Below are 11,364 nucleotides of genomic sequence, written 5' to 3'. Positions count from 1 at the left end.
CAATTATTCTCATGCTTATAATTTTGGTATTTTATTGTTAGCCCATAGTAAGTGTCGAAGTTGACTCCTCGTCACTGCTTCTTCGAGGTTAGAATAGATACTTACTGGGTACATATTGTTTATGTACTCACACTATACTTCTGCACTAATCGTGCAGGTTCTGAGGCAGGTGCATCTGGTTATTAGTCCAACGCGCATCTTGATTCCACAAGACTTTGCGGCGAGTTGCCTTCCGAGCCTGTTCTACAGCATCTGAAGTCTTTCTTTTGCTTTTACTTTCTGTCTATTTCACTTCAGACAGTAGTGTAGTATTTTGTATATCCTACTATTAGCTCATACACTTGTGACACCAGGTCTTGGAGGTCATGCTAGTAGGCACTTCATCTGCCTATTAAAACTGTCTATATCTCATGTTATTTAAGTTTACACCTTTTATTTATCAAATAATTACAGATCGACCATTTCTAAATTGTTAAAAGAAATAATCACACGGTTAGTTCACTATTGTTTTGCCTAACGGTAATGTTGGGCGTCATCACGACCTATAGGAGAAAGTGGATCGTGACACCATGGCACCTCTCCTTGAATATGGTGTGTCAGTGTGTTCATCACCAGGGCAAATAAGAATGTATTTTGCGTGGTAGAGAGTGTGCCGAATAATCTTTTATTGGCATTATATTTGTGATACAAAAGATAATCAAAGAGCAACTGAAACACATAATCAAGTTAACAAGCCTACACACTTACAACATTTAAAATTACACCATGTGATAAAAGAGCAAACTTACAACATTTGAAACTACATACACACACAAAAAAGACCGAAATTACACTTGAGTATATGGCACTTAAGACAAACTCTATAGCCTTTAATTGTCTAAATATCTTGGATCCGCCATATGGTATTAAAAAAAAGTATTCGACATAATTGATCTCATAGGGCAGGTCTGATAATGGCATAGTTTGTGTTGACTAATGGAGCATCACCTCTCAACATACCATCTAGTTCTTTGATGAATGTTTCCATTGCAAAACCAGGCAAACAAATTGGAACCACAATTCCATTCTCACCTTTCTTGTTTTTAAATGGTATATAAAAACTAGCCACACCAGGAATTGCACCTACTCCTCCTTTAGCTGGTCCACCATATACTGCTTTTCCCCATCCAAAATCCACTTCTCCAAATCCACCTCTAGTCACATCTGATACAAGATAAGTCCTCACCACTGTAAAATGGGGTCTCCCTTTTAACACCATTAAATCTGCCACTGATTTCATATATTCTTCTGTCACATCCGTCTTTGTTTTCTTCACTAACTCAAGTGCATATCCTAGTGGATTTTTCCTCAGTTTAGCCGCAGTTGTGACTGCTACGGGGAATGCAAAGGCATTGCCGTAGTAGCCAGTAGGCAAAGGAGGATTGAACCTCGAACGTGCATTGACAATGCAAAGAACGCGAACTTCCTCTTCTGGATCAGGTTTTAGGGACATTGTTCGACAACGCCAAAGGACTGCTGTGAGCAGTTCAAAAGTGGAACACTTACGCAAGTGATGAGGGACAAATCGACGAAGTGCTGAGACTTCGGCAGGGCCAAAAAAGAAAGATTTATGAACCATGTCGTCTAAGGGAATAATTGTACCCTTTGTATCGGGTACTTCATCGTATTCGTGATGTGTACATGTCACTTGAGGCGGATTTCTTGCATTTAGTAATTCTCGACACCAGACTGGAAGTACAGATGGAGCAGATGCGCCGCACGCTATTTCACCCACTGCAGTCATGAATTGGACAAGACCGGGTGCATCACTCATTGTGTGGTTTAATCTTAGCGCGAAGATAAAACCACCACATCTTAGACGAGTTACCTGCATATAATTGATATATTAGTTATTCCATTACTAACATTTTCTTTTCGAAGGTGCAATTATACGGCCTTGTATAGAGAGATGGAATAATTTCTTTGTTGAACGAAGGAGCAATAGCTTTCAATGATTGTACTTTATACTTGCATTTAGTGGAACCAAAAAGTTCTACTAGCCTAGAACCATGTTCAACTTTTTTCTCCTTGTGGTCGGACTCTCCAAAACTAGCGTGTCATATCCTCCAAAATTAGTATATTTATTAGAGGATCCGATATCAGTGCGACAACATTTTAGAAAATTCGTGCAACATAATTTTTTGCAGCAATATTAGTTCACTTAACTAGATATATAACATATTATTACTCTATTTTCCAGGTTGCCATCTAAAGTTTGCTATATATAAAGACTAACTTATTAGTATAAGTCAACTCAACTTGATGGTGTAAAAAACATATAATTTAAACTCATTAGGGACATGTTTGGACATAAATTCCCAAATATTTATTGAAAAAGTTTATTTGAGTGAAATTTGATGTGAAATTCAAAATGTATGAATTTTTGGGGCAAGGTTTGACATGTTAATTTTTTATTTTAGCGAAAAAGTCTCTAATAGTCATGATTTGGCCCGAAAAGAGGTCTAAAGCTATTTTTGAGCTTTGAAATTTTAGTTTTCAAAATCTCCCAAAAATTAGATTAATTCTTTAAACAAACAAATATTTAATTTTTTTTTTTGAAAAAAAAAAACTTCCAAAACTTATGGCCAAACGCCTGCTAAGAGTAAGTTAGAAAAGAGAGAGAATTAACCTGAATAAGAAGCAAAGGGCAGTGCAGAACTCCAGCAGAGTTAGGAACATCATAAAGAAGCTCTTCTAAGCATGGAAATGGAGGCTGAAGTTCATCTCCAAATTCCTCAAGCGTAACATCAGCGTCCGCTTCGACAAACATAATCCCTTCGCCGGTACAATCCACCATTAGTTTCCGGCCATTTCCTTCCCGGAGCCGGCCAGCAAATGGATAGTAAAACACAAGTGTTTCAGCTATAGCCTTTTTAATAATATTAACAGGATCTTTCCCTTCCATAGAAGAATTCTTACTGTAAAATTGAATAACAGGAATTTGGAATCGAAGACCTTCTTGATCATCAATATCAGAAAGAAACTTAGTTTCACGTGGAGTTGGTTTTGCCGGAGCTATTAACTCTGGGTTTTGTCTCCTTACTGTGAACACTAATTTTGATGATTGCTTTGAATCCATTAATGAAGATGATAATCAAGAATAAAAGTTTAATATTAGTGATTAATTGGGATATGAAGAATAAATATTTGGATTTGTGTTTGTAGATGAATTCCAACAACTGAAACACAAAAGCTATATATAGAGGTGGTAACAGAGGTATGTAGCTCAAATGATGACAAAAGCAGTAAGTGGGGGAGAAGAAGCTATGTTAGTGGTTAGAAGCTTTATTTTTATGTTTTATTTTTTGTAATGAGTTGGTCAATTTTTATTTTAATTAAGTATTAGCTAACCAGGGATTTTCAGACCCCGATTTGTGAGAATATACGCGGTTTATGTTGTTTTTTGCTAACTAGAAATGGATCTAAGAAGCTAGGATTTTCAACATCGTCAAATATATAAAAGTAAATATTACCAAAAAAATATTAATGCATTCAATATATAATATATATCCATTATAAAAAAAAAATTACCTACCTATATAGTTCGTGTGAAGGGGTGTCAATTGACACCATTTGCTATAAGGTGGCTCTGCACGTGGATCTAGTATTTAAATTCTATGAGTTCAATCTTTAAGGTTCTTTTGCATTGAATCCGTTGTATTTTAAAACTTATGGGTTCATAATTACTCCACTCGTTTCAATTTGTGTGAATCTATTTGACTGAGCATGGAATTTAAGAAAAAAATGAAGATTTTTGAAGTTTGTAGTCCTAAACAAGTTAAAAAGGGCTCTAAAGTATTTGAATGGTTATAAAAGTTTCTCATTAAGGGCAGAACTGTAAGTTTAAGCTAAATTATTTTCAAATTTAAAAAAAAATCATTCTTTTTAGAACGGACAAAAAAGAAAACAAGTTCACGTAACTGGAACGGAGGAAATACCATTTATGGCAATTTTAATAAAATTTCTACACATAAATTTAAGTTTCGTGTCGAAAGTACTGGATTCACTGCTACTCCCACCCCTGTAGCTGACATGTTAATGGTTGTTAGAATCTATATTGTGAATTTCCTGGCTGTTGAGTGAGGACTGCGTTGACTTGAAATTGGCTTGCTATTTTATGAGTACTATTGGAAGATATTTGTTAGTGTTTTCATACTCAACAACCAAGTTCGGCCTATAAAAATTTGCTTCTACACCTAATTTCAATTAGTTAGTACTGATTTCTTTACAGGAAATTTGGTGTTGATTTCTTTAAATGACTCAAGTCGTTTCATGTTTTTGAAAAGTAAGTTACATGAAATGTATGGAAATTAGTATGTAGTCTCAAGGAAAGTTTAGGCTAATGTTTTGACTTAAAATATATTGGTTGTGTAAAATATATTTACGACGTTGTTCTATTCCAAGCAGGACCATCAATAAAATTGATACTCGTATTATCTGGACTACCAAAGTCTTTTCCTCTATTACAGAGTAATCCAAGAACAAGATACTAGGACTTTTGTTGCAATACCCTCATCTGAACATTTTTATTAGCCAATGAGCATTTTGCCTATTTTCCATGAGAAAACTTTTTATATCTGTTTCCACCTACATTAAAATCAACTAATTTTATGGCTCTTGTTTGCAGAGGTAAAGCCAATTCTTTTAGTTTATTGGTTATGAACTATAATTATTTTTATTTGTTGGCTTTTGAATAATTTTATGGCTCTTTTAGTTTATTGGTTATATATATATATATATATATATATATATATATATATATATATATATATATATATATATATATATTAAATGAGTCTTTTAATAGATACGTGATTTGAATTAAAGCTACTTAATTCTGCGACAACGGTGCTAACAATGGTTCGTTATTTACACTCCATGTGGTGTCAATACTACCTGCTTATCTTGTATCTGTCCTATTTGATGTAAAAGTGTTTGACTGCATATGAACCTAAGATATTAAGCTAACGTTTGGTCATAGATTTCTAAATTTTTAAAAAATTTAATTTGGGAGAAGTTTGGTTGAAGATAAAAATGTGTTTGGACATAAGTTTACAAAACATATTTCACTTTTAAAAAAAAAAAAACATAAAACGTGACTTATACCCACAAGTTCTAAAAATTATGACAAACCCAACAAATACCTTTATCAATAACATTCATTATATTATCACAAACCATAGTCCTAAATATAAATAAATTTTGGTACAAAATTATCGTTTTTATAACGAACTATACAATACACTATCAGATGACCGAGAAGACGAATCAACATTGCAACAAAATAATAAATGACGGGCTCCTTTATAAAATATAAAAGTGGGCCAATTTTAAAAAATATGTAAGTCATATTTTGGACCAAAACGAGCTCTTGAGCTGATTTTGGGATTTGGGTTTTGAGAATTTGCTAAAATGTAGATAAAATCTATGGTCAAATATATATATTTGCCAAAAAAAATTCAAATATATTTTGGCAAAATCTTGACCAAACAGGTCTTAAAAGACCTTGACATGTTATTAAGCCACATATATGTAGAGTACTAAAATTATCCTCTTTAAAATATGCGTCAATCGTCACATATCACGTGATAAGCAAAATATTAAAAATATAATATTTTTTTAGGTGATCTTTAACTTTTGACCCCCTCTTGTTTTATGGGTGAAAATTCAAGGCAAAAAGTTGAAAATATTGTTCATATGACTTGGGAGGGCAATATTTGTTAAACTTGAAATGGCCAACCATGGAACAAATGAGAGGTAACCCTTATTAAACAAACTGAATTTGATGATACAAATAGTAAGTGGCGAGAAGAAGCGACGTTAGTGGTTAGAAACTTTTTTTTAATGTTTAATTAATTCTTTTAATGAGTTGGTCAATATTTATTTTAATTACAAACTAACATGGTAATGGTCGTTAGGAACATTGTTGTGAATTTCATAGCTGCTGGGACTGCACTGACTGGAAATAGACTTGATACTTATGACGATATGAAAAGAAAGTTATAAGTCTATTTTCATACTCAACAACCAATTAGTATTTATAACGACAAAAAGGCGAAAGTTTTTTTTTTTTTTGGCAAATTTTTTTGTCAAGTTTTGAACTTGCAATTTAAATAATTTTTGCGAAAAAAACTTGCATATATTTTCAAATCTTTGATTTTTTTTTTGTTGTTGCAAAAACTATCAAACAAACACGATCTATTTTTTCCACCTTATTGGTGTTTGACTCAAAAGATATTAAAATATTTTTTGAACAAATCAATCAAAGATAGGGGATCGTAGTTGAAGATAATAAACTCTAAAATGATAACAATAGACAGAAGAGAGTTGTAAACTTTCTTTTCTTTACAGGTTAGTGAGTTTTCCCTAGTCTCCCCTATTACAAGGCTCTCATCCCTTTTATATACTGAGGAATTCTTAGAAACGACATGCAAAGAATCTTTTAAGGAGTATTCTCCATATCTCCTAATGGGCTTACGCTACTACAGAGTTCGTATCGTTCCTTCTTTTACCACAAGGTCGTATCCCTCTGGGCGTCGACTCGCGGGTGCTCGGTCGTTTGTCGTGCTTACTGTAGGTCGTGGTCGGTCAAATTCAGACCCATACATTTAGTCCCTCCGCTCGTCATGGTCGGTCAAATTCAGACCCATACATTTTGACCCGTTGGAACGTTACGACGTGGCCAACGAGGGGTGGCTATCATTTTCAGCGAAGCACCAAAGAGTACACGCTACCCGGGGGTGATGTCAACTTTACGTGCGTCATCATTATGCGGATTTTTGAGACAAGGAATGAAGGCTTGGCACTTTGATTCTTACGCCGATTTGAGGCATGTCGTCTCGGTTTTGGCGCCACCCAACCCTATAAATAGATGAGGGGTTTGATTTTTTGAAACAATTTAGCCATTTCTCTCTTGATAGCCTTTCAGTCTTCTTCATTTGTTCTTATATCCTCCTGCTTCCGTTTCCGTTCTTCACCGGAAGTTTCTTGTTTTTTACTCCCTTTGTGTTGCTACTCCTATAAACGATACTATGTCGAGGCCTCGTCGTGCTAGCAAAGAGGTTTCTGAAGTCACCCCGTCATCTACAATGCCTCTTTCCGGCAGCGGAGAAGTGGTGGTAGAAGAGGGTGACAACCCTCTTACGGTGGAGGAGCTACTACCGAGGCATCCCTTGTCCCGGAGTAATTTCCTCAAAGATCCACCTCCTACTCCAAACCCCGTATTTTCTGAGACGAAGCAGGTTCATCTTGATGCCCTCCGTATAAAGTATAATGTCCCTGTCCATGTAGAGATAATTCCGGCGGGGAAAGATTACGTTGACGTCCACAGACCTGGGTACTGTGCTTTCTACGAGTATCCTTTCATGATCGGCTACACTCTTCCTCTCTTCCCTTTAGCGGAGGAATTCTGTAGATTTTACCAGGTTTTCCCAGCACAATTATCGTCGTACACACTTAAGGTGCTTCTGCTATTGACTAAGTATGCAAAGTTGGCGGAGTGTAGCGTCTCTGTCCATCATCTTTTGCACCTATTCACGCGTGGCTTCCTAAGGGGTACCGTGGTGTATTTGAGACTTCGTGGTACAAAAGGGATGGTGGTCGGGACGGACAACCAGGAGAGCCGTAAGTTTTGGCTCAAGTATTTCTTTATCAAGACCGAACATGTCATTTCTGACTTTGCCAGATTTCCGGAGCGATGGAACGGAACTCGTAAGTACCATAGTTCGTTATGTTCCCCTCTCTTCTATAATTATTATAACTTTTACTTACTCACTGTTTGGCATCTATGGGCCATCCACCTCGCCCTATTGCGGGTATCAAGGATTGGGTAGCCCGCCTGTTGCCTCATGCGGCGGAAACTTAGACTTGGCCCGCCTTCGTGCAGCGTTATGGCACTAGGGTTTCCTTAGGTAAATATTTTATTCACTACCTCATTGGTCATGCGACCTCGTTTAAGAGTACGACCCTTTGTGATGACAGGTCGGGGAGCTTTTAGACAGAGGGCACCAGTTCCCGGCTTTAGACAAGTCGCTGCTACTGGGGACACACAATTTATCTTGTGCGAATCTGTTTGGGAGGGTCGTCCTCAACCGATTCAACTGGGAGATTCATCTCGAACTGTGGCCACGAGGAAAGAGGCTTCTTCGGTACCAGCCTCACATCCTTTGGATGAATCGTCTAATAGGGATGAGCCGTTGGAGAGAAAAAGGAGGAGCTAGAACTAGGGAAGGGCGTGGTTATGGACGCCGATGACAGCAGGGCGTCCCAGACAGCCCCGGTGCCCATATTTATGGCCGATGCCATTTTATCGGGGAGATCCCCCCAAGTGGAGGGAGTTGGCCTGAGAGCCGGTTCAGTGCGCTCCGTTGAGGGTGATGCATCGTCTAATTTTGGAGGGCCTCATGTCGAGGGTGACGGCTCGGGTTCGGATATCGACCTAGAGGATGTTAATGAATTTGTAGGTCTCCATACCCATGTAGAGGTTAGGATGGACGGGGCTGACTATCATGTGGTAGTCCCGGGGAACTACAACTTGATGCTAAATAGCGAGCAGGTGGCGTCGGCCCTCGCTCCTCTATGTGTCGCTCCTGAAAGCAAGATGCTTGGAGCAATGAGCGACGTGGAATTATCTTAGAAGGTCCCTGGTATGTCCCTGCAAGTAGGTGCCTTTCCTTCTCTTTTTGTCGTTGGATTGGTGCGATAATCGTCATTTTGCATTTTGTTTCTAACTTCTGCCCTTCTCTTTTGTCAGACCCTCGTCCTGGAGGTGGAGAGAAAGTGTCGTGAGAGAAAAAGGACATGCCTTTATGAGAAGATGTCGTCCAAGTATTAGCAGTATCGTGCTAAGCATCGGGTGATGTCCGACATCTATCATCAGGATCCTGAGTTCCAGGTGTTTCGTGAGGGGCTCAAGCAACGGGAAGACCAATTGGAGCGCAAGATAGAGCAGTTGAAGGAGAGGGACGAGGAGCTTGTGAAGGCGGTCGCCCGTAATAGTGAAATGGAGGCCTCCCATAAGGCGAAGGAGGACTGTCACACCTCCTTTTTCACTATACCCCGTAAAGGGTATAAGGGAGTTTTTTCCAATTTAAAGTGACAATCGAACCGGGATCGTTTTATTAAAAATCAAAGTCGCCACTTGGGATAATTTGTGGTGTCCCAAGTTACCGGTTAAAATCCCGACTCGAGGAAGTTGACTCTTATTTAATGGTCTGCGAATACAAAAATCCAGGTAAGAAATTCTGTTAACCCGGGAGAAGGTGTTAGACATTCCCGAGTTCCGTGGTTCTAGCACGGTCGCTTAGTGATTTATACTTGGCTAAAATTGTCTAATTACTTATTTTAAAACCTATGTGAATTTACCTTTTACCGCTTTTAATTAAGAAGATTATCTTGAAACGGGTCACGCGTATGTGTACCCATTTATTGGGCGTGTCAGAAATCATGTCACGCGAACGTGTCCACAATTGATGACGCTTTATTGTTATTAAGAAAAATTGGCCAAAATTGCGCAAACGCATACACAACCACAATAGTATTTTAAACGTGCCTAGAGCAACCTACCAACATTTGTCATTTTTTATATCTAGGTTATTAACATGAGGGCCATGAATAAATAAATTGTAGATGGCACACCTCAAAACTCTATAAACTAAAATTGATTAGTGGCCTATTAACAACTATTTTTATTATTAAAACAATTGTTCGAAGTTGCGCGAACGCATACTCCGATTTTATTTTTAGAATCGTAATCGTGTCACGCGAACGTGTACACAATCACGATTAATATGCATCCAAAATATACTACGATGATTGTGCCCTTTTAAAAAAATAAAAAATAAAAAATAAAAAAAAAGAAAATCGATCCTACAGCTTAGACGAAATGCAAAGGTCCAATATATGGACAGACTTTGGAAAGATACACATATTCAATACTAAATCGATTGGAGGAAATCAATATAAGAAACACACTTTCATCAATAGTAATACAGATACAAACACTGTGGCTAATTAAAGTAAGCTTAGTAGACCTCAAAGGACCGTAGGAAAGAATTATGAAAGCCCAAATACATTCTTGATATACTGTAATTAAAAAAAAGTAGCTTGAGCAACATCAAAAGCCAAATGATAATGACAAAGTGAAATGTACTAGCGACCGGGAATATGAGTATGTACTGCTAAACAAATCCAATCGCATGAAGGGTTATGAATATGTTACTAAAGTAATCCTAAGCAAAACTCTGCTAACTGCGAGGACAGAAGGAAAATAGTTGCAATTACTTAACAAATTGTTGATCCAAAAACGGATTGCAAAAAAACCTTGTTTGACGTAAATCCGAACCTACGCCTCAACTACACTACACAGGAATTCAAAACTAACGAATCATATTAGCTATTACATTATACAGAGAAAGCTCAGAACAGACGACATAGTCAACTTGAGTGTAGAAATGGAGCAAGATATATTAATCCTAAATCAACACACACCTAACTAAACAAAGAAATTAAGTCTGGAAACTTTGTATGTCTAGAAAATGTGCCAAAGAGATCCCACTCCTAATCATCCTTACCACTTCACACGACCAACAGAAGAAGACAAAGCTGGACTTCAACTTCTCAACACATGCTCACACTTTACTATAGTAGTATTGTGATTAACAAACATTCTAATAACCTGAATTTTAAAGATACCATTTATGGGTCTTAAAAGTGATGGTCATTTCTAATAACAATAGAACATGAATCAGCATACACTACATAATAATCCTATTACAGTATCAATATGAAACTCAAAACACACTGAGAAAGGAGCAAAGCAGAGATAGCACATAATCTTCATTTCCTTCAAAAAAACACTTCATGAACCATGGCTTACATGCTTAAAATCAGAGATGTATACTTGGAGATTGAAACAGAAAAGGAAATAGTGAAAGATCAGTAGAGTAACGGCAGAATTCAGCACCAAAAAAACCAATGCAAATCAGAAAAATGGATACGAAGCAGTACAAGACAGTCTTAATCGAACAATAACCCAAAGCAACCTCAACCCAAACTTCAAACACCCAAAACTCAATTCATTTCAGCACCAGATTAATCAGAAATTCTTCAGAAGTTAAAAGTCTTTGAAATTATAGAAGAGAATGCAATGGAACAATAATCTTTGTTCTAGAAATCTATGAAAGCAGTAAAAATTTTGTAGTTTCTGTATTTTTAGGTTTCCAGCTCTCAAAAATCTCTGCCTTCAAAGGCAAGAAAAGTTGTCTTTATAAGCAAGGCACTAGGGCAGCTAAAGGAGGATCAGACTTGCACCTAGACCCTTTTCAT

The 11,364-nt window shown here is 37.1% G+C and overlaps 1 protein-coding gene across 1 annotated transcript; it reads right to left on the bottom strand.

Annotated features, from left to right (window-relative positions):
- Window positions 1-697: 697 nt before the first annotated feature.
- LOC104249987 (benzyl alcohol O-benzoyltransferase) lies at window positions 698-3,202 on the bottom strand. Its single transcript, XM_009806527.2, has 2 exons — window positions 2,669-3,202; window positions 698-1,867 (listed from the first exon to the last, which is right to left on the bottom strand). The coding sequence occupies exons 1-2, from the start codon at window positions 3,116-3,118 to the stop codon at window positions 935-937; spliced, it is 1,383 nt and encodes a 460-aa protein (XP_009804829.1). The 5' UTR covers window positions 3,119-3,202; the 3' UTR covers window positions 698-934.
- Between the last annotated feature and the right edge of the window lie 8,162 nt (window positions 3,203-11,364).

This window comes from Nicotiana sylvestris, chromosome 7, assembly GCF_000393655.2.
Source record: "Nicotiana sylvestris chromosome 7, ASM39365v2, whole genome shotgun sequence".
Classification (NCBI taxonomy): Eukaryota; Viridiplantae; Streptophyta; class Magnoliopsida; order Solanales; family Solanaceae; genus Nicotiana; species Nicotiana sylvestris.
The sequence above is the reverse complement of the archived record's forward strand: the minus strand, read 5'-3'. Positions and strand labels throughout refer to the sequence as shown.

What these genes read in the sequence shown, in the direction of transcription:
- LOC104249987 (XM_009806527.2), bottom strand. Translation starts at nt 3,118, where the DNA reads ATGGATTCAAAGCAATCATCAAAATTAGTGTTCACAGTAAGGAGACAA. An exon ending in GCCCTTTGCTTCTTATTCAG is followed by an intron (nt 1,868 to 2,668) that starts GTTAATTCTCTC and finishes AATTATATGCAG; the next exon opens with GTAACTCGTCTAAGATGTGG.